Consider the following 24,609-nt stretch of genomic DNA (forward strand, 5'->3'; position numbering starts at 1 on the left):
ACCAGTCTCAGGACTGAAGACCACAACAACAACAACAACTTACACCGAGTTAAATGTTGACAAAACTGTAAACAAACGACCTTTCCCAAAAGTTTTTTTGTCAAAAGCAAGATCCATTGCCGAATGAGAAATTTTGAAAACGAAGTAAGTATATCATTGACTTTAGCAGTTTTCAAATTACGAGATTTGTTCAGAAAATTGCCGAACATTTTGAATTAGGCGCCAACATAGATATTTAGTGACATCCGGTTGGCAGCACTGTTTTGCCCATTACCTTCTTTGTAACCACGTGTTTTTGGAGTGTTGATAGTTCGTTTACTTCTCGCGATATCGTCATCTGAGTGCAACACGTTTAATCTGAGTGCAACATGTTTAAAGTGTTAGTAGTGATTTTTGAACTGTGCGATTTCCTGGAGCAACGATTCATAAAAGTTTGCGTGAAACTGGGGAAAACGTTTGCAGAAACATTTCAACTGTTGAAGCAAGCTAATGAGGTCATGGCTTTGGGTCTCACGCAATTTAAAAAATGATTTCCACGATCTAAAAGTGGTCGTCAGTCGATTGAAGATGATGTTCTACAAAGAAGGTCTTTTTTTTCAACTGATGACTCCGGCTTTTTCCAACCGTTATGTGAAAAAATCCGTAAAAAGAGACCAGAGCTGTGGCGAGGCGCTGCAGTCATGGACTGTGCGGTTGGTCCCGGAGGAGTTTCGAATCCTCCCTCAGGCATGGGTGTGCGTGTTTGTCCTTAGGATAATTTAGGTTAAGTAGTGTGTAAGCTTAGGGACTGATGACCTTAGCAGTTAAGTCCCATAAGATTTCACACACATTTGAACATATTTTTTCTTTTTGTGGCGAGGCGACTCATAGCCCTCGCACCACAAAAATGCTCCTGCACACTCAGCTTTGTCAATTCGTTGGTTTTGTGCCAAAAATCACTAACTGTTCTGCAATGAAGCTATCCACCAGTGCATCACGAAAGGAAACGCCGTCGGGAAAAGTGTGTGACTGCAGTGGAAAGGGGGGGGGGGGAGTCCTTTGAAGGGGATAAATACTGGTAGTCTGTAAAAGAAATCTGATAAAAAACTTAGCTTTATTTTCTGAACAGATCTCATAAGTCGTGATTGGTTTGAAGCTGTGTCACAATCGGGAAAATTTCTCCAGTTTCAAAATAATTAGCACAGCTGTGGCCCAATTAAAGTAAAGAACAGAGTTTTGAAATGCTTACAGACATAACAGAGGTCTCCATCAGACGTGAATATCGGGTTTTTTACTATTTTGGTAGGAGACGAAGATCAAAAGCGATTATCTATCGCCACGGGGAGCGGAACAGTGGTGGTCATCTTTGAATCTATAACGTCAGAGGCCATCTAACTTAAGTCAGAGTATAGAAGAGGAAGAAGCCGAAATATAAAACAAAAATTGTTGCTTGTTGTGATTACTGTAAGGTCAGTGACACTTTATTTTCAGCTGTTTTTACATATCACAAAAAATAATTATCTCTGACATCATAATGTGTGACAACCCTGACTGCACAAATTCGTGAAGGCACTGGCAGTGGAACGTGACATCTTGGAAGTCAGGTGGTGTAGTTTGCAGAGGGTGTACGGAGTTTCCAGGACGGCATCCCCACGAAGCGACGCACGAGGGCGTCGCGCAGGGCGGTGGAGGGTGAGATGCGGCACAGCGTGTGGTAGACGCGGTAGCGCAGCGGTGCGCGCTCGTACACCGCTTGCGGGGAGACCAACGCCAGCGCACAGTCCAGCGCATCATTGATGCCCGCGTCCGGCACCGCCGAGGGCGACTCCGCGCTGCACGCGCACGCATCGCCCAGCGGCCGCAGGTACGCCTGACAGACAGTCGACACAGTTGCTTACATCTGTCTGGGTCTTATACCAACTGCAGAGACAAAGTGGTAGAAAGGGGAAAACACTAACGAGGGTGAAAAATGTGAAGATAAATCGAAGCAAGGAAAAAAGGATGACAAAGAGATACAAAGAAAAAAATACGAAAGGGTAAAGAAAAATGGGGAAAAATTAAGAGAAAGAAAATATGAAGAGAAAGAGAAGAGATAGAAGTAAACAAAATAATACAAGGAAGATTAGAGTTTTACATCCCATCAGCATTAACGTCATTAGAGACAGATCACAAACTCTGAATGTTTCAATGCTGGGGAATGACATCCACTGTACCCTTTAAGGGAGCATTTGTCTTGAACGATTTAGGGAAATCATGGAAAATCTAAATGAGGGTGGTTGGACACAGATTAGCACAATCATTCTTTAGAATGTGAGTCCCGTGAAAATAAGAGAGGGACAAACAATGGGGAAGAAGAGAAAAATAACATGGAAGAAAGAGAAACAGTTAACAAGAGGGATAGAGAATGATGATGAAGTAGAAGAAGAAAGAGTGAGAAAACAATGGAAACAGAAAGAATGAAGAAGAGGGAAACAGAGAAAACAGTTTGGAGCGACACAGAATGAAGAACAGGGAGAGAAACAGAAACAAAAAAGAAAGAGAGAGAGAGAGAGAGAGAGAGAGAGAGAACAATGTGGAAAAAGACAAAGAGAATGAAGAAGAGGCAGTGTGTGTGTGTGTGTGTGTGTGTGTGTGTGTGTGTGTGTGTGTGTGTGTGTGTGTGTGTGAGAGAGAGAGAGAGAGAGAGAGAGAGAGAGAGAGAGAGAGAGCAAATAAACAACAAGATAAGAGGGAGCTACAAACAGAGTTGAAGAGAAACAAAGAATAAGAAAATAAATTCAAGGCAGTGGGATGAAACAGAGTGAATCACGAAGTCAACAAAGTTAGTTTCATCAGTGGTGAGATTAACAAATAAGAAGTTCGAGTATGAATGTCATATCTATGAACCACAAGAAAGTGTTAGTCTTCAATGAAGAATGACGAATGCTATGACAAATCAACTTAGTGATGTTTAATAACCGTAAACATGGTCTGTAATAGGCTGTAATTTCATTTTTACTTAATTGTGTGATTAGCTAATTTTAAGATCAATAAAAATCACATTACAGCCGACTACGCACCGTGTTTATGTTTATTAAGCATCTGGTGGCTGTGGATCCCCACAAACATAAAATTTTAACATGTTCGTCATAATATATAGACTCCAAAAACGCTATAGGACCCTTACGTTATCAACATTACTGTTTTGGCAGTCTGTCCAGATATAAATAAAACTAAGACACGGCTTGGAACGTTTGCTGGCAACTGACCTGATAGCGTTTGAAGTACTCGCCGTAAAACTGGCGCTGCTCGTCCGTCATGGCCTCCTCCATCTCGGCCGCGTGCTGCTGCTGGCGGGCCAAGAGGCCGCTGTGTGCGAAGAAAGAGCCTGCAACACAACACGCACCACTAGGTCACTCTCATCACAACCCGCCTCTCACGTGCATCAACTATACTATTGTTACCGGCTATCACAAAATTAATCGTACATATTTGTGTGAGGGGTAGAGACCCCCAGGTAATCGTTTTGTAGGTCCACCTGTTGTGCCTAGTGTCCCGATTTTCGTAGGAGTCCCGATGTTTAGGGGCGTCACAAACCGTCCCTCGAAAGCCTTATGCTGGACGCCAAACGAAACGAATTTTGGACACTGTTAACAGTAACATAATACGTATTCACTTATAAAATGGTCGAGTACACGGAAGTTCCAAAATGAGCTTCTTAACGCGTCGATGGCGGTAATGAAGACGCGCTGTTGTGCCTGTGGCTAGAGGGCAGTTATTTTCGCACAAGCGCGGTAGTCCCACGGTCGGTGTATAAAGGAGCCGCTGCAGCGTGTTTGGCCTCACCCTCAACCGCCACCTCACCTGGACTCCCCATCTCCTTGCCATCCAACACAAAGCTCACAACAGACTCCGCCTCCTGAAACTCCTGTCCGGCCGGACATGGGGTCTGATCCTTCACCATCCCTCACACCTACAAATCCTTGATCTGCCCCATCCCCTCTTACGTCAGCGTTCCTCGGATTTCCGCCCCTCACAGGTTCTATAAATCCCTCCAAATCCTTGAACGCCATGCGCTCCGCCTCGCCTTCCACATCCATCTTCCGTCCCCCACTCGCATCGTCTACGACCTCATCCCCTTCCCCCACCTTCTCCTTTTCCTCGAACACCTCCACACACTATACAGGGTGAGTCACCTAACGTTACCGCTGGATATATTTCGTAAACCACATCAAATACTGACGAACCGATTCCACAGACTGAACGTGAGGAGAGGGGCTAGTGTAATTGTTTAATACAAAACATACAAAAATGCACGGAAGTATGATTTTTAACACAAACCTACGTTTTTTAAATGGAACCCCGTTAGTTTTGTTAGCACAACTGAACATATAAACAAATACGTAATCAGTGTCGTTTGTTGCATTGTAAAATGTTAATTACGTTCGGTCTGTGGAATCGATTCGTCAGTATTTGATGTGGTTTACGAAATATATCCAGCGGCAAAAAGGCAAAAAGGAATACAGACGTCTCAAAAATGAGATCGACAGGAAGTGCAAAATAGCTAAGCAGGGATGGCTAGAGGACAAATGTAAGGATATACAGGCTTATCTCACAAGGGCTAAGATAGATACTGCCTACAGGAAAATTAAAGAGACCTTTGAAGATAAGAGAACCACTTGTAAGAAACATCAAGAGCTCAGATGGAAACCCAGTTCTAAGCAAAGAAGGGAAAGCAGAAAGGTGGAAGGAGTATATAGAGGGCCTATACAAGGGCGATGTACTTGAGGACAATATTATGGAAATGGAAGAGGATGTAGATGAAGATGAAATGGGAGATACGATACTGCGTGAAGAGTTTGACAGAGCACTGAAAGACCTGAGTCGAAACAAGGCCCCCGGAGTTGACAACATTCAATTGGAACTACTGACGGCCTTGGGAGAGCCAGTCCTGACAAAACTCTACCATCTGGTGAGCAAGATGTATGAGACAGGCGAAATACCCTCAGATTTCGAGAAGAATATAATAATTCCAATCCCAAAGAAAGCAGGTGTTGACAGATGCGAAAATTACCGAACTATCCGTTTAATAAGTCACAGCTGCAAAATACTAACGCGAATTCTTTACAGACGAGTGGAAAAACTAGTAGAAGCCGACCTCAGGGAAGATCAGTTTCGATTCCGTAGAAATACTGGAACACGTGAGGCAATACTGTCCCTACGACTTATCTTAGACGCTAGATTAAGGAAAGGCAAATCTACGTTTCTAGCATTTGTAGACTTAGAGAAAGCTTTTGACAATGTTGATTAGAATACTCTCTTTCAAATTCTGAAGGTAGCAGGGGTAAAATACAGGGAGCGAAAAGCTATTTACAATTTGTACAGAAACCAGATGGCAGTTATAAGAGTCGAGGGACATGAAAGGGAAGCAGTGGTTGAGAAGGGAGTGAGACAGGGTTGCAGTCTCTCCCCGATGTTATTCAATCTGTATATTGAGCAGGCAGTGAAGGAAACAAAAGAAAATTTCGGAGTAGGTATTAAAATCCATGGAGAAGAAATAAAAATGTTGAGGTTCGCCGATGACATCGTAATTCTGTCAGAGACAGCAAAGGACTTGGAAGAGCAGTTAAACGGAATGGACAGTGTCTTGAAAGGAGTATATAAGATGAACATCAACAAAAGCAAAACTAGGATAATGGAATGTAGTCGAATTAAGTCGGGTGATGCTGAGGGAATTGGATTAGGAAATGAGACAATTAAAGTAGTAAAGGAGTTTTGCTATTTGGGGAACAAAATAACTGATGATGGTCGAAGTAGAGAGGATATAAAATGTAGACTGCCAATGGCAAGGAATGCGTTTCTGAAGAAGAGAAATTTATTAACATCGAGTATAGATTTAAGTGTCAGGAAGTCTTTTCTGAAAGTATTTGTATGGAGTGTAGCCATGTATGGAAGTGAAACATGGACGATAACTAGTTTGGACAAGAAGAGAATAGAAGCTTTCGAAATGTGGTGCTACAGAAGAACGCTGAAGATTAGATGGGTAGATCACATAACTAATGAGGATGTATTGAATAGGATTGGAGAGAAGAGAAGTTTGTGGCACAACTTGACCAGAAGAAGGGATCGGTTGGTAGGACATGTTCTGAGACATCAAGGGATCACCAATTTAGTATTAGAGGGCTGCGTGGAGGGTAAAAATCGTAGAGGGAGACCACGAGATGACTACACTAAGCGGATTCAGAAGGATGTAGGTTGCGGTAGGTACTGGGAGATGAAGAAGCTTGCACAAGATAGAGTAGCATGGAGAGCTGCATCAAACCAGTCCCAGGACTGAAGACCACAACAACAATCCAGTGGTAATGTTAGGTGACTCACCCTGTATATTGGCTGCCGCCTTGATCCCCCTCAACCCCTCGTGTCTTCCTTCCTCTCCACTCCCAGCCTGTTGCCACACCTTTACTGTTGTGCCTCACCCTCTCTCCATCTCCACACCCTCCTCCTCCTCCTCCTCCTCCTCCTCCTTTACCAACGCAACTTCCACCATCTACCCCTCCCGGATGATGAGCTTCGCTCACATCTACCCTTCCTACCAACTCTAATCCCATCTTCCTCCTGCCCATATGGAGCAGGGGAATGAAATCACAATAAAGAAAAATGTTTGATTTCAGTTCCGGCGAGATAGTGTGACGGCCTAGTCACCTGAAGATGGTGGATAGGTGATCCGCCAAAGTATTGTGTCCAGATAACGAGATGTTCCGGAAAGAGACCCAATATGAATACAACATATGATTAGATATGTTTGTTAGACTGTAAACAGTCCACAATAACACTTTAGCCATCGAAGTACACGTCACTATACACTTTATGCTTTGTATAACTGCAGTAACGACTTCAAACATTACTGACTTGCACTTGTCGTTCGTATTACATTTAGAAAGAATCGTTATTCACCCGATTCTTCCCACAAACAAATAGTTCCAGCCCCGTTTCTGCTGGAGAAGTCTCAATTTTCTCGAATGGTGGCGCTATATCTAGATGGCGCATGCACCATCGATACAGGATGAGCAACTGCAACGCCATCTGTGAAACAACCTTGTCAACAAATTTGTTATCATAAATAAATCTAAATGAGGCTGCAGCCAAATGTGCTAATAGATGGCGTTACTTCAGTACTTGAGCCAAACTTGTAACAGTATTCTGTAAAACCGTAGAAACATTGGGTCTCGTCGGGTTGTCGAGACATAAAGTCCATAATGGTGACGGTTTCGATATATTGAGACAGATGGCAACCATAATTAGTAAGCAAAAGCATAAAGCAAGAGTCTCTGTACCACGTACAGGTAAGGCTTATGGAACTATTGCCCACCACTGTTCAATCCGAATCTCCTCATGATTTTCTTTACATTTCAGTAGCTCCAACCTAAATCCTGTTGTTCTATTTCTTCTCCTTTTACATATGCTACTTCCTTCTCCTCCAACTGCGCTTTTCATCTCCCCCCCCCCCTTTTTTTTCTCATTTATTTCCCAAGTCATGAAATTGCGCCCGCATGGAAAAGGCCTCTGGTACCTATTCTCAATTTGTTTCTCTTATCACCATTTACCGTCAGTGCCGTTCGGAGGGGGTTGCGAGATATGTCCCTATTGTGATAGGGACATATAAATCGAGGAGGACGGACGATTTAAGAATTAGACAGGAGGCGTACGTGATTTCTCCTACCGCTCGTTTCGTTCCGCCTATAATAAGAAACCTTTCCCTCGAGCTGTGCTAGTAAACGCAGGCTGTTGTCACAATCCCACTTCTACGGCGTCATTCTGTCCAAAATAGTTCCACAGACAACTACTGCCGCTGTCGCTTATGTGGCAACAGTGGTTGACACAGTAGTTGCCTACACAGCTAGCTGCTGTAGAGAGAAAATGTAATTTAGAGCTATACTTTGTTCATACAATTCAACTTCTATGAACAAGCAAGGAAACATTGTACAATTGTAGTAAATACACAATTTCCGGACAGGGATATTTTCACAAATCTTCATTATACTACTTTTTCTTTCCTTTATAATTAATTTTATATTAATTTCTAAGGAGAAAATAAAATGTGTTATTATTACTTACTTTTTTTTTACTTTTTTGATTAACTATCGTCACAACCCAACTAGCAAGAAGTGTCTGCGGCCAGACCCCATTGTACCAGCTTAGCGTAGCTTTTGTGTGTGTGTGTGTGTGTGTGTGTGTGTGTGTGTGTGTGTGTGTGTGGGTCGGGGTATGAATAAATTCCAGGGAACAACTTTAAGCAACTGAATAGCATCACTTTCACATAACTTACGCGATGTAAGCAACGCACGGCAGGACAGTTACCTAAAATATTCCATATTGAACTGGTTGTTCCTCACGGCAATAATGGGAGCACACTGCGATGTAATACGTTTACAACCAGTGTACCTATTACATGAGAATCGTTGAGCTATGTTGGTGTGAATGATTCAGCATGTGTCGGAGTTGGCAGGGGTGGCACAAGCGAAAGAAAAAATAAGAAAAAACACGCGTTATGTACATGTTTATCCCATATTACAGCACTTAGACTCACTGCCGTAATTCTTTGTCGCGGACTTTTTATGGACGATTTCTTCACCACGCCACGAAAATAATTATGTCCACACCTAGGTCTGATTCAAAGAAGGCGGAAAGCGGGAAGTTGATTCATCTGCTACACTGCTGAAAGAACGTACTGGATGTAAATCCAACAAAAGCTGCTGAAGTAACTTTTCGGAGAAAGTTTAATAAAAATAAAACCTCACATATTTTGGATTCCCATGTTTTTCCGCTATGCAATTCTTCTCAAACGATCGTAGGAAACTAGTGGTTAAAATATTTGGTTATTTCAAATTGCAAATCTCTCATAACAGCCTGACGAAGCGGTTATCTTTACATTATTGGTCATATTTATCACTTCAGCGTTCACTGCCGGCTGTTCGAAGAATTTTGTAATGAATTAATAGTGCGAATTGCTTCTGCTACTCTGATGTAAGCAGAAACTGACAGTCTGAAATTGCCATCCAGCGTCTGCGTGATGTACTACAAGCAGTTCATTGTCCTACGATAGGACGAGCCTGTAATTCGAGCGGTTTTTGTAAAACGACGTTTAAATCATTTTCTAACGTTCAGCAGACTAATACCAATAAACAAGAAGATATAGATTTTTTTAAATTTTGTATCTTTGGAAGAGCCCTCTACATGCTGAGAAATGTGAAGTAGCCAAATAGGCCCCTTATCCAAATGTGGCCGCCCTATGTAAACTCTCTAGCATGTGGTGCGCTCAAGCGGTATTAACACAAACTTTTTCAGAGGGGTATGGTTGAGTCAAGTCGAATGCGTCAAGCAAGAAGTATTCTCTGTGACCGTCCTGAATCTCGTGTTTTGTTTTCGGTGCTAAGGCGAGTTTTTGGTATTGTTTCGTTACAGAATGTGTTTCACTGTGAAATATATAAGAAACCAGTCTTTTAGTCACAGGAACTCAGCTTTCTTCGCTTCATCTTAGATTCGTTGAACATATTTTACCTCAACTGTACTTTTGACAGTCAAACATCATCTGCAGTGCAGACCATTCTCTTAATATGGCGCCCATAATAAATGTTGGTGATTTAAGTAACGGCGGTGAAGATTCAAATGCCCATTACGCAATAAATTGTATTCACAGGGAAAAGACAAAAATTTATTCGGGGGAGCTATGAAAAATGTAGTGGGCAAATTTTACGTAAAATTACAATTTGCACTCATTGTTGGAGAAGTGGACATTAATACATGGGTGTTTTCTAGTAACTAATTTTTGCAAGTTATTATGTTTTTAGTGATTTTATTATCATTTCTCAAAATTTTGCTTTCTTTTAATACATTTGGATCACCTTTCTTATAAATAAAAGACAGCAACGTTAATGTCCGCCTCGATAGCTGAGTGATCAGCGCAACGGAATGCCATGCGAAGTGTCTCGGGTACGATTCCCGACTGTCGTAAGTCGCAAGTCGCCGAAGTGGCGTCAACTCAAAAAAGTTTTGCACCAGGCGACCGGTCTACCCGACGGGCGGCCCTAGCAACACGACATTTAATTTTTCAGCAACGCTAATGCATTGACAATACTTTCTACTGTAGGGGTCCGGTCCCAGATTACTACAGTCGTGGTTTCATATACGAACGAGGACAGCTAGCCGTGCCGAGGGTCGACCAGTATAGCCTTCCTTCTCGCCGGATAGCTGCAACCGACAACGGCTAAGACTACGCACTTGGCAGTCGACAACTTACAATCAGCAATGACATCTGTTAAGAGCGATGGGATACTTACGTTGGCGCTTGCAGTGCGCTCTGTGGCTGTGGGGATGGCAATGACATGGTGTGTCCTGGTTTTTCTTCGCTTTAAGTTCTCCCAGTGACATCAGACTTTCGCCGCTTCACCTTCCACAGGCTTTTTTCTGCTGGCTCGACACTCTCCTTTCTTACTAGTACGGCGGTATCTCTGCTTTGGTCACGTGATCATACTTCGCTTGCAGACTTGCGCGCTGGGTCGCTCCCCCGCGCTGCGATAGCTTTCGTGTTTGCCGCAACTCGCTCAGCATTTCCCTGTAGCTGGCAGTCTGCTCGTCACTGACACGGCTGGTTTGGCAACTTTGACGAATTTTTAGTGCCCGCTGGGGATACTATCCTGAAGTGTAACACTACAGGGTGGTCCATTGATCGTGACTGGGCGAAATATCTCACGAAAAGCGTCAAACGAAAAAACTACAAAGAACGAATCTTGTCTAGCTTGAAGGGGGAAAACAGATGGCTATGGTTGGCCCGCTACATGGCGCTGCCATAGGTCAAACGGATATCAACTGCGTTTTTTTAAAATAGTAACCCCCATTTTTATTACACATTCGTGTAGTACGTAAAGAAATATAAATGTTTTAGTTGGAACACTTTTTTCGCTTTGTGATAGATGGCGCTGTAATAGGCACACACATATGGCTCCCAATTTTAGACAAACAGTTGGTAACAGGTAGGTTTTCCAAATTAAAATACAGAACTTAGGTACGTCTGAACATTTTATTTCGGTTGTTCCAACGTGATACATGTACCTTTGTCAACTTACCATGTCTGATAACGCATGCTGTTACAGCGTGATAACCTGTATCACCACATTAATGCAATAAATGCTCAAAATTATGTCCGTCAAACTCAATGCATACGTGTAACGACATTCCTCTCAACAGCGAGTAGTTCGCCTTCCGTAATGTTCGCACATGCATTGGCAATGCGCTGACGCAAGTTGTAAGGCGTTGTCGGTGGATCGCGATAGCAAATATCCTTCAACTTTCGCCACAGAAAGAAATCCGGGGACGTCAGATCCGGTGAACTTGCAGGCCATGCTACGCCGCTTCGATGACCAATCCACCTGTCATGAAATATGCTATTCAATACCGCTTCAACCGCACGCGAGCTATGTGCCGGACATCCATCATGTTGGAATTACATCGCCATTCTGTCATGCAGTGAAACATCTTGTAGTAACATCGGTAGAACATTACGTAGGAAATCAGCATACGTTGCACGATTTAGATTCCCATTGATAAAATGGCGGCCAATTATCCTTCCTCCCCTAATGCCGCACCATACATAAACCCGCCAAGAGTGCTGATGTTCCACTTGTCGCAACCATCGTGGATTTTCTGTTGCCCAAAAACGCATATTATGCCGGTTTATCTTACCGCTGTTGGTGAATGACGCTTCGTCGCTAAATAGAACGTGTGCAAAAAATTTGTCATTGTCCCGTAATTTCTCTAGTGCCCAGTGGCAGAACTGTACACGACGTTCAAAGTCGTCGCCATGCAATTCCTGGTGCATAGAAATATGGTACGGGTGCAATCGATGATGATGTAGCGTTCTCAACACCAACGTTTTTGAGATTCCCGATTCTCGTGCAATTTGTCTGCTACTGATGTGCGGATTAGCCGCTACAGCAGCTAAAACACCTACTTCGGCATCATCATTTGTTGCAGGTCGTGGTTGACGTTTCACATCGACCTTTTACGCAATTGGTAAACGGTCCATTCTAACACGGGTAATGTATCACAAAGCAAATACCGCCCGCACTGGCGGAATGTTGCGTGATACCAGGTACTTATACGTTTGCGACTATTACAGCGCCATCTATCACAAAGCGAAAAACGTGGTCCAACTAAAACATTCATATTTCTTTACGTACTACACGAATGTGTAATAAAAAATGTGGTTTCCTATTTAAAAAAACGCATCTGTTATCCGTTTGACCTATTGCAGCTCCATCTAGCGGGCCAACCATAGCGCCACCTGGTTTCCCCCTTCAAGCTAGACGAGTTTAGTTCTTTGTACTTTTTTCGTTTGATGTTTATTTTGTGAGATATTTGGCCCGGTCACTATCAATGGACCACCCTGTATAGTCTCCATAAACGTGTTACAGAAGTGGTTCTTAACAAAAATAGTAAACGTACTTGAGTGCGTAATGTAGCTTGTACTCTTCTTTATTCCAGCAATTTTATGGATATACAAGGTATTATAAAAAAAAAGGGGGGGCCATACAGGCGATCATTGTAGGCAAACCCACCCCCTCCTTCCGCCTCCTCGATTTCTATCTAACCATCTATGGCTGTCCTATTGCCCTCACCCCCACCCTTAAGTACCTTGGCGTCACCCTCGACCGTCGCCTCTCCTGGACCCCCCATATCCGTATAATCCAAGCTAAGGGACGCTCCCGGCTCCGTCTCCTCAAGCTCCTTTCTGGGGTCTGGACCCCTCCACCATCCTCCACACCTACAAATCCATCATCCGCCCTATCCTCTGTTACGCCCATCCTGCCTGGATCTCCGCCCCCCCTCCCTTTCTTCTACAAATCCCTTCAGATCCTTGAACGCCATGCTCTCTGAGGCGGAGCATATCCATAAAATTGCTGGAATAAAGAAGAGTACAAGCTATATTACGCACTCAAGTACGTTTACTATTTTTGTTAAGAACCACTTCTGTAACACGTTTATGGAGACTATACAGGGTGGTCCATTGATAGTGACCGGGCCAAATATCTCACAAAATAATCATCAAACGAAAAAACTACAAAGAACTAAACTCGTCTAGCTTGAAGGGGGAAACCAGATGGCGCTATGGTTGGCCCGCTAGATGGAGTTGCAATAGGTCAAACGGATAACAGATGCTTTTTTTAATAGGAAACCACATTTTTTATTACACATTTGTGTAGTACGTAAAGAAATATGAATGTTTTAGTTGGACCACGTTTTTTGCTTTGTGATAGATGGCGCTGTAATAGTCGCATCCGTCTCCCCTCCCCCACGCGGAACCTGTACGACCTCATACCGTTCCCCCACCTCCTCCTTTTCCTTGAAAGGATACGGATCCTCTACACCTCCCGTAAACTCGATCCTCCTCACCCACTTGTCTCCCCCATCCTCTCCCACCCCCACCCGCTGCCGCGCCTGTATTTCCACGTCCCACCTGCTCTTCATCTCTCCACCCTCCTTACCCTCTCCCGAGGTGGCTTCCGCCAGCTCCCCCTCCCTGATGATGCCCTCCCTCCCTTCTCTCCCCCTTACCTTCCTCCTCCCTTTCTCCCCACTCCTCCCCCGGGCTTCCCCCCCCCCCCATCCCTCTACTCCTCCTCCCATCTCCTCTGCCATTTTCATTTTTGTTCTCCCCTCTCCACCCCTCACCCTTCTTCTCCTCTTGGCAGGTCCCCGGACTCGCACACGCGCCGGAGATCATCGCCGTTAGTGTCTCGTGTGTGCTGTCATGTATTGTGTTCAGTGTTCACCGTCAGACTCCATCGTTCACCTGTGCCATCGACATCTTCCGTGTTTGTGCGTCGTGTCAACAGTTTGTAGTGTGGATTATCATCGAGTGTGAACGGCTCCGTGTTTGTAATTATGTGTCTACTGTTTTATTACCCGCCGTTATGTAACTTATGTGTATTCTTTATGTTTTTTCTCATTGTCTACTCTATGGCTGAAGAACAGCGTAGAATGCTGCTGACAGCCTGCCTGTTGTACAGGTTTTAAAATAACCATAAAGAAAAAAAAGGGGGCCATATTCAGGGGTGTTGCTTTACAGGTGGCAGCGCTGCTGGTCGGCAGTTACCTGGCAGCACCTGGACGACGCGGACGCCGAACTTGGCGAGCTCTATGCGCAGCGCGTCGCTCCAGGCGGCGACTCCCGCCTTGGTGGCGCCGTACACCGCCACGCCGGGCAGCGACACCTGTGTGCAGTGGCTGCTCACCGTCACCACGCGGCCTGCCAACACCCACACTCCACGTCACCTCACTGCCGTCGTAGCTGCGTCGACTGCGCTCGCTGTAAACTTGTTAAAATAAGCCGGTGGAAGAACACAGCAGTCCGATTTGGACCGTAGACCGTTCCTCTGTAAAGCTCAGCCAGGCGGCTGGGTCTTAACATACACACCAGAACGACATAAGGCCCACACACACACACACACACACACACACACACACACACACAATATCAGCGTATTACAGCAAAGACTGGGCAATCACTGGACGTTCTAAGTGAAATGGTTGGATTTTGATGGGGAGCCGAAGTTTCTCAGTGGTGGATCCATTCAGTTCAGGGCAAGGGTCACCCCCTTTTTTTTTAACATGCCAGAGATGGGTACGATTTTAATAATAACAAGACTAAAATATACAAAAATTTTAATACTGAAATACTAAATTGCTTAGCTACCGTAAAATATGTAAAATACTAGCCGATGATTCTGTAGTACACAGACAAGTTACAGCATTAGAAAATTTCAGTGAAATGCAGGAAGATCTGCAGCGGATAGGCACTTGTTACAGGGAGTGGCAACTGACTCTTAACATAGACAAGGCCGGCCGCGGTGGTCTAGCGGTTAAGGCGCTCAGTCCGGAACCGCGCGACTGCTGCGGTCGCAGGTTCGAATCCTGCCTCGGGCATGGATGTGTGTGATGAGGTGATGAGGTTTAAGTAGTTCTAAGTTCTAGGGGACTGATGACCACAGCAGTTAAGTCCCAGAGTGCTCGGAGCCATTTGAACCATTTTTTAACATAGACAAACGTAATGTATTGCGAATACATAAAAAGAGAGATTCTTTATTGTATGATTATATGACAGCGCAACAAACACTGGTAGCAGTTACTTCTGTAAAATATCTGGGAGTATGCGTACGGAACGATTCAAGTGGAATGATCATATAAAATTAATTATTATTGAGGCGGGTGCCAGGTCGAGATTTATTGGGAGAGTCCTTAGAAAATGTAGTCCATCGACAAAGGAGGTGTCTTAAAAAACACTCGTTCGACCTATATTTGAGTATTGCTCATCAATGTGGAATCCGTACCGGGTCGGGTTGACGGAGGAGATCCATAGAAGAGCGCCGCGTTTCGTCACAGGGTTATTTGGTAAGCGTGATAGCGTTACGGAGATGTTTAGCAAACGCAGTTGGCAGACTCTGCAAGAGAGGCGTTCTGCATCGGGGTGTAGCTTGCTGTCCAGGTTTCGAGAGGGTGCGTTTCTGGATGAGGTATGTAATATATTACTTCCCCCTACTTACACCTCCCGAGGAGATCACGAATGTAAAATTAGAGAGATTCGAGCGCGCAGGGAGGCTTTCCGGCAGTCGTTCTTCCCGCGAACCATACGCGACTGGAACAGGAAAGGGAGGTAATGACAGTGGCACGTAAAGTGTCCTCCGCCACACACGGTTGGGTGGCTTGCTGAGTATAAACGTAGATGTAGATGTAGAACTCCGGCATTACCCAGGTGTTTATACATAGCTGTGCTTCCACGCCGTTACCACACAGCATCTGGATTTGTGCTTGATGTTTACGACGTCATATCTCCTACTACATGTTGTACTATGATATAATTTTGTAGGTACGTTCAGCGGCAAAATGTGCTGCAAGTGCAGTTAGTAGCAATGAAGTAATAAAATTAAATGTCGTGCGCGATCCGGCAGTGTTTCACGTATCTCAGTGTTTATGAAGTCATATCTCATGCACCGAGGCCCACGCGTACGTCATAGCACGTGACACTACAGGCCTTACAAATGCCAGCAGCTGTCTCCGGCAGGGAGCGAGTAACTATTTCAGAGAAGTTTAATAATTCTGCTCGTTTAAATGCGTACAAACTCTCGACAACAAACGAGAAGGGTAAGACCTTTAATGGGGACCTTTATCAATTATATTTTGATTTCCCGTGAAGCCAGCACGGAGCCCAGCCTTCGCGAACTGCGGCGGAGAGGACGACTAGTGTGACGTCACAAGTTCGTTGCAGGGCCCGCATATCTCGTTGACTCCGTCCTGAACTATATGTTGTAAAATGATATAATATTGTTGGTGCATTCAGCGGCATGTGCGCGTACTGTCTGCGACATTTATCGCGAATGTACTTAATAGCAAAGAAGTAAAAAATTTAAACTTGAAGCATTATGCAACAATTTCTCACGTATCTCACTGTTTATGATGTCATATTCCCTGAACTACGTGCCGTACAGTGATATAATTTTGCACTTACATTGAGTGATATATAAGCATACTGTCTGAAAATGCGTCACCAGTACAGTTAGTATTAAAGAAGCGTCCGCCTCGGTATCTGAGTGGTCAAAAAACTGAGTTCAACGATCAACAGCGAACTAAAATAACGGGTGTCTTTCGACGTCCGTCCTGAGCAGATACAACGAACGAAAACGAACAAAATGAGATTTAAAAAAAGAAAGTGGTCAGAGCTGCCGAATGCTGTGCATAGGGGCCCGAGTTCGATTCCCAGCGGGGCCGCAGATTTTCTCCGCTCAGGGACTGGGTGTTGTGTTACCATCTCATCCTCATCGACAAGTAAGTCGCCGAAGTGGCGTCAACTCAAAAGGCATGCACCCAGCGATCGGTCCGCCCGACGGTAGGCCCTAGCCCACGACATATCATTTTTCATTAAAGAGGTAATATATTATAACGTCAAGCCTCATGTGATACTTTTATTGCACAACCAACGAAAAAATTATAAGCGATACACATTTTTTCTTCCGTCATTTTCGTGGGATTATCAGCAAGAAAAAAAATCGTTAACGTTTGATATTATGTGTTAAGTTCGTTACAAGTCGCTAAGTACTCTGGTTCTCCAGTACTGGATGGATGAAGTCTGGGAAACCACGCGTCGTGAGCTACGCTTCTTTTTTACCCCCACCCGTTCGATAGGTACATGGTTCTTACCCCCAAGGAGAGCGTCGCTTGACAATAGGGTACATATGTACCAAGATTGGCCGAAATGGATCCAGTGGTGTAGCAGAAAATATAAAACATAATACGTACACATACGCTCGCGCACACACTCACACATACACATTTTTACAATATGTGTGGATTTTAAAGTAATAATAATAATAATAATAATAATAAAAGGCAATATATACAGTGAGGCGGAAGGATTCATGATTGCAATAAAGGATCAAACAATAAACACCAGATATTACAGCAAGCATATTATTAAAGATCCCAATACCACAACAGATAAATGCAGACTTTGCAAACAACAAATAGAAACAGTAGATCACATCACAAGCGGATATACAATACTAGCAAATACAGAATACCCCAGAAGACATGACAAGGTAGCAAAAATAATACATTAACAACTTGCCGTAGAACATAAACTAATAAAACAATACTGTCCCACGTACAAGTATGCACCACAAAATGTAGTGGAGAATGATGAATACAAATTATACTGGAACAGAACCATTATAACAGATAAACCAACACCACATAACATACCTGACATCATACTCACCAATAAAAAGAAGAAATCAACACAAATAATCGAAATATCCATACCCAATACAACAAATACACAGAAGAAAACAGGAGAAAAAATTGAAAAATACATCCAACTGACTGAGGAAGTCAAGGACATGTGGCATCAGGATAAAGTTGACATTATACCGATTATACTATCGACTACAGGACTCATACCACACAATATCCACCAGTACATCAACGCAATACAGCTACATCCAAACTTATATATACAGCTACAGAAATCTGTAATTATTGATACTTGTTCAATTACCCAAAAGTTCCTAAATGCAATGTAACATATACCGTACAGTTATAAGGAAGTCACGCTTGATCAAGGTCCGCGTCACTTTCCATTTCTAACCAGACATAATGTCTGAGAGAGAAAAGGAATAATAATAATAATCTCTTTACGTTATTGAAAAGTACACTGCTTCAGCATAACTTCCAAGAAATTGCAATTACAGAAAATTAGTGCCTTTGAGAAGAATATATTCAAATGTGCGTGAAATCTTATGGGACTTAACTGCTAAAGTCATCAGCCCCTAAGTTTACACACTATTTAACCTAAATTATCCTATGGACAAACACACACACCTATGCCCGAGGGAGGGCTCGAACCTCCGGCGGGAGGGGCCCCGCAATCCGTGACATGTCGCCTCAAACCGCGCGTCCTGGTCAGAATAGTGTTCTGTGGAGTTGTGAGAGCGTTATATCAGAACCAAGTGACTTCGAACGTAGGCAAACTGTTGGTGTTGGTATGGTGGCTGCTTCTGTAACCGACGTACCTGAAGTCTTTGGTGTTTGAAAAGTGACCGTATTTAAGATTTATACCGCATACAGAGAAAGCTGAAAACATCACTCGCTAAGTCACAACGCGGGCAAAGCGTGTGTTGGGTGATCGTGACGGACGATCATTGAAGAGGACTGTGAAGAAAAATAAGAGGACGCTAGGTATAAAAGTCACTGCCGAATTGCATGTCGCATGTCGCACTCGCGAACCCTTGAAAGTTCCCTTTTGTATGTAAAGAATGACAGTAGTAGAACTCTTATGTTATTTGATTTTCAAACAGCTGAGCAAAACTGAACGTACTCAAACAGTGTTCTCTTTACTTATTCTGATCATCACTAAACTGACTCACAATATTTTTAGCGCAACGCAATCTGACTTTCAATAATCCCCACAAGAAAAAGATTGGCCCTGACTAACAGTAATCTATACCTTTCATGAATCACTTACCTCACAAAAATCTACGTTACTCGAACTACTGCAATACAGCGAGCGCCAATACTGCCAGCTAAATAAACTACTGAATGCATCAACTACTGATACGCATAGTTAGCAAATGAAAGATTTTGATAGAGAACAAACAATGTATTTACCTTAATAATCTTCAAAAGTCATCATATACATCCATTCATGACATCCATCTTTGCAAATTTCCTTTTTCTGGCGGACACACGTCCAGGTCGTCCGCTTATAGTGACCTCTCAAAACTCTGGCGTATCTCCACATCCACCACTGCTGGCGGCTCACCTTCAACTGCGCAACGCTACGTGCTGTTCACATCCAACTGAACACTACACAAGCGAATATTCCAACAATGCCTACCAGCCACAGACTGCACACAGCACAGTCAGTGATTTTCCTACAGAGCTCTACGTGGCGTTACCAACATAAAAACCTAAACAGCCTACTTACACTCTGTCAGTACCAATATCACAAACACAAAGGAAGCTTCTGAAGCAGGGAATTGCAGGGTGAGATGGAATTCAAAACCCTTCGTCAATGACGCAAATGCACCAACGAGGAAAAAGTGGTGCTGACGAGATAAATCCTGGCCTATGGGCCAATAGAAATGATTGTTGTTTCACTCTGTTTCCAACTTCTGGTCAAGTTACATTCCAAGAGTGAAAGGTGGCGAGTGTTCCCTGTTGATTTAGGCAGCCATACCGTGCTAGTCCATGGACTCCACGGTTATTCTGCCAGGTCGCATTGCTGCCAAGGATTACGTGACCAATTTGGCTAATCAGGTCCATCCCACGGTACAACATTTGTTCCCCACTGGCGACGCCGTGTTCCAAGACGACAAGGCCGCCGTTCACTCAGCCTGCGTCGTCCAGGAATGGTTTTGTGAGCACCAGGATGAACTGTCACACCTTCCCTGGCGGCCGTAATCACCAGACCTTAATATTATCTAGCGTTTGTGGTCACTTTCAGAAAAAGGCACGTGACAGCTGACCATCTCCTTCATCGTTACCTGAACTTGCCACTATTTTACGGAGAGAAAAGTAACTTTCACCTGAATACCATGTGCAGCATATGTATTTATTCATTCAGAGACGCCTGGGAGCGGTTTTGCTTGCCAACGGTTTTTCTGCACCGTATTGGGCCTGCTAATGGGTTGAGTCTGTCCTCTTTCCATATTTTTGTCTATCCCCTCTAGACCAGCAACATATTATCACAATTTCGGTAGTGTCATAACTTACTTATTATAAAATAGAAGCATGCACTCGCCAGTAGTCTACGTTTATGCACGCATGTAAATGAGGGAATACTATTTCTTTCACTAGTTTTCCGCTATTAAAGAATTCATTTTTTTTCGGTCTTGCCTCACTCAATTAGCCGATTCTAAGAGTGCACTCTGTTTCGAGACTTAGTTTCCATGCTACTTTATTCTCCAAAGGTGAGCTGTAAAATTCACGAGTGGATACACAAGGTGTGTTCAAAACATAATGGTCATTTTTGTAGGTTGACGTGGTGTACTAGTCCGATTCGCAAGGTCTTTTCAAAAATGGCTCTCAGCACTATGGGACTCAACTGCTGTGGTCATTAGTCCCCTAGAACTTAGAACTACTTAAACCTAACTAACCTAAGGACATCACACACATCCATGCCCGAGGCAGGATTCGAACCTGCGACCGTAGCAGTCGCACGGCTCCGGACTGCGCGCCTAGAACCGCGAGACCACCGCGGCCGGCGCAAGGTTTTTTCGTTGTTGTGTTGGCGAGATGCTATTCCAACAAAGTTGGAGCGCCTCTGCAGTGCTGTTGGAGTTTAGGGGGAGTACCGACTGGGTTGAGGCGTGACAGGGAGTTTGGGCTGAGAACGGAGGCGTGCTAGAGTAACCTGTGCAGCTGCGCGCAGCCACTGTGCCACCGGGGCCTAGCGGTTAGCACATCGGCCTAGTCAGCTGGCTTCGAATCCTGCCCTTGGTACAAATTTTCATTCGTCGTATCAGCCTGCATATATTCCAAATGGTTCAAAGGGCTATGAGCACTATGGGAGGTCATCAGTCCCCTAGAACCTAACTAACCTAAGGACATCACGCACATCCATGCCCGAGGCAGGACCGTAGGATCGCGTGGTTCCGGCCGGCGTGCATATATTCCTCATAGATGTTTCAGACTTGAAGGGGTCTCTGGAATCATAGAGTCAAATTCCTCAAAAGTGTCTGTACAGTGTTACCCATATCGACTATTTAGTCTGTTCCAGATGACGACAGCTGCGTTCACAGTGAAAAGTCCACTTAAAAAAATTAATGAATTACTGTGCTGATAAACCTCTTACATTATTTGATTTTGGAACAGCTGAGCAGAACATAACGTACTCAGACATTTCGCTCTTTACCTATTCTGATCAACACTAAACTGACACACAATATTTTTAGCGCAACGCAATCTGCCTTTCAATAATCCCTACAAAAAAATGACCCTGACTAACATTAACCTATACCTTTCACTAATCACTTACCTCACAAAAACCTTCGTTACTCGAACTACTGCAATACAGCGAGCGCCACTACTGCCAGCTAAATAAAAGATTCAAATTACTGAAGGCACTAATTACTGATAGGCATAGTTAGGAAATGAAAGATTTTGATGAAGAACAAGCAATGTATTTAACTTAATAGTGTCCAAAAGTCATAGTATATATTTCAGTCTATGATATCCAATATTACAAATGTACTGTTTCTGATGGACACACGTCCAGATCATCCGCTCTCAAAACTCCGCCATTTCTCTCCCCACATCCACCACTGCTGGCGGCTCATCTCCAACTACGCAACGCTACGCGCTGTTAACAGCCAACTGCCCAACACTACAACAGCAAACAACAACGCAAACCAGCCACAGACTGCACACAGCACAGCCAGTGATTTTCATACAGAGCGCTACGTGGCGTTACCAACATAAAAACCTAATCACCCTACTTACTTGCACGAATGCTTTCTCGTTTCTCGAACACTGAGACGCCCCATCGCACCTGGACTGGTCCGTTAAATGATGGAATGTTCATTCCGTAGAGAGTGTCTGACAAGGGGACCACAAGGCAATCTGGGGTCTGTCATTTTTATTTTACATGAAGCTCAGCACTCAAACATCAGACACCCAAAGCAGATCTATGCATTTGTCAAAAATTCTCGGGAAAATTGAATGAAGTTTTCTCAGGTTCATTAATATTCTAATGTAAGGTTGACTTTCCGACAGAAAGCGTAGTACTGCGACTCAATGTTCGCCTACCACCTAGGTAGTATCGGTTCGAATCCTGGCTGCAATAAATTTTTAAACAATGGTGTGTGCTCCGCGAACATTTCCATGAAGCGTAAAATAAGTAAAGATGAAAAAAGTTTAATCGGTAATGTTTGTTTTAATTTAAATATCTACAATAAACAATCTTTAATAAAAGACGGGTAACAAAGAATTTATACACTCCTGGAAATGGAAAAAAGAACACATTGACACCGGTGTGTCAGACCCACCATACTTGCTCCGGACACTGCGAGAGGGCTGTACAAGCAATGATCACACGCACGGCACAGCGGACACACCAGGAACCGCGGTGTTGGCCGTCGAATGGCGCTAGCTGCGCAGCATTTGTGCACTGCCGCCGTCAGTGTCAGCCAGTTTGCCGTGGCATACGGAGCTCCATCGCAGTCTTTAACACTGGTAGCATGCCGCGACAGCGTGGACGTGAACCGTATGTGCAGTTGACGGACTTTGAGCGAGGGCGTATAGTGGGCATGCGGGAGGCCGGGTGGACGAACCGCCGAATTGCTCAACACGTGGGGCGTGAGGTCTCCACAGTACATCGATGTTGTCGCCAGTGGTCGGCGGAAGGTTCACGTGCCCGTCGACCTGGAACCGGACCGCAGCGACGCACGGATGCACGCCAAGACCGTAGGATCCTACGCAGTGCCGTAGGGGACCGCACCGCCACTTCCCAGCAAATTAGGGACACTGTTGCTCCTGGGGTATCGGCGAGGACCATTCGCAACCGTCTCCACGAAGCTTGGCTACGGTCCCGCACACCGTTAGGCCGTCTTCCGCTCACGCCCCAACATCGCGCAGCCCGCCTCCAGTGGTGTCGCAACAGGCGTGAATGGAGGGACGAATGGAGACGTGTCGTCTTCAGCGATGAGAGTCGCTTCTGCCTTGGTGTCAATGATGGTCGTATGCGTGTTTGGCGCCGTGCAGGTGAGCGCCACAATCAGGACTGCATACGACCAAGGCACACAGGGCCAACACCCGGCATCATGGTGTGGGGAGCGGTCTCCTACACTGGCCGTACACCTCTGGTGATTGTCGAGGGGACACTGAATAGTGCACGGTACATCCAAACCGTCATCGAACCCATCGTTCTACCATTCCTAGACCGGCAAGGGAACTTGCTGTTCCAACAGGACAATGCACGTCCGCATGTATCCCGTGCCACCCAACGTGCTCTAGAAGGTGTAAGTCAACTACCCTGGCCAGCAAGATCTCCGGATCTGTCCCCCGTTGAGCATGTTTGGGACTGGATGAAGCGTCGTCTCACGCCGTCTGCACGTCCAGCACGAACGCTGGTCCAACTGCGGCGCCAGGTGGAAATGGCATGGCAAGCCGTTCCACAGTACTACATCCAGCATCTCTACGATCGTCTCCATGGGAGAATAGCAGCCTGCATTGCTGCGAAAGGTGGATATACACTGTACTAGTGCCGACATTGTGCATGCTCTGTTGCCTGTGTCTATGTGCCTGTGGTTCTGTCAGTGTGATCATGCGATGTATCTGACCCCAGGAATGTGTCAATAAAGTTTCCCCTTCCTGGGACAATGAATTCACGGTGTTCTTATTTCAATTTCCAGGAGTGTATTTACAATGACAACTGGATATTTATTGACATGTACAATTAGAAACAAGGAGCCGTTAATTTTTCTTAAAAATAACAATTAAATTTGTGTTGATTAGCATGAATTTCATGTAATTTATGTTTGAATGAGTAGGTATAGGAACTGTGCGGAAAAAACGAAAAAAATGGCAAAAACATTACTCTAACCAGAGATTTACAGTCTTGAGGCTGTTGATTTCTTCCCCATATTTATGTATTTTACGCTTCAAGGAGATTCTCGTGAAACATCACCCCCCCCCCCCCCCGAGCGGCAGCTGAGAACTCTGCCGAAGTGCGGCGCTGCCTGTCAAAACAGGAACCTGACTTATGTGTGTTCAGAGCACTCGGAAAATTTCAAATTCGACTTTCTTGAGAATTTTTGAAAGTTGCATTGAAATGATTTGGGAAATAGATATTTTAGTTCTAAATCTCACGTACCAAAAATACATACAAAAAAACAACAATAATACAATAATCAAATTGCCGTGTGCTCTCTTTGTGAGACTTTTCGGAACAGCTTGTGAAACACGGCAGTTAACATTCCACAATTTGGCAGCTCTACGATATCTAACGAAACGAATGACTTCAGCTCGATGCTATAGCTTATTTAAGAATAAATTGTCTTCCTGCCCGAATAGTGGCCGTTGTCGAGGCTACAGGCGGTGTTA

At 44.4% G+C, this 24,609-nt stretch overlaps 1 protein-coding gene across 1 annotated transcript in view; it reads right to left on the reverse strand.

The window, feature by feature from the left end:
* Window positions 1-1,429: 1,429 nt before the first annotated feature.
* Window positions 1,430-24,609, reverse strand: part of LOC126348744 (D-beta-hydroxybutyrate dehydrogenase, mitochondrial-like) — a 75,282-nt gene continuing 52,102 nt past the window's right edge. Inside the window, exons 3-5 of the mRNA XM_050002381.1 lie at window positions 14,111-14,263; window positions 3,228-3,346; window positions 1,430-1,849 (exon numbers count right to left, since the gene is read on the reverse strand). Of these exons, the coding sequence (XP_049858338.1) occupies window positions 1,580-1,849; window positions 3,228-3,346; window positions 14,111-14,263 (542 nt within the window). The 3' untranslated portion in view covers window positions 1,430-1,579. The remainder of the gene's footprint in view (window positions 1,850-3,227; window positions 3,347-14,110; window positions 14,264-24,609) is intronic.

The sequence above is a fragment of the Schistocerca gregaria genome, chromosome 1 (assembly GCF_023897955.1).
Source record: "Schistocerca gregaria isolate iqSchGreg1 chromosome 1, iqSchGreg1.2, whole genome shotgun sequence".
NCBI lineage: Eukaryota > Metazoa > Arthropoda > Insecta > Orthoptera > Acrididae > Schistocerca > Schistocerca gregaria.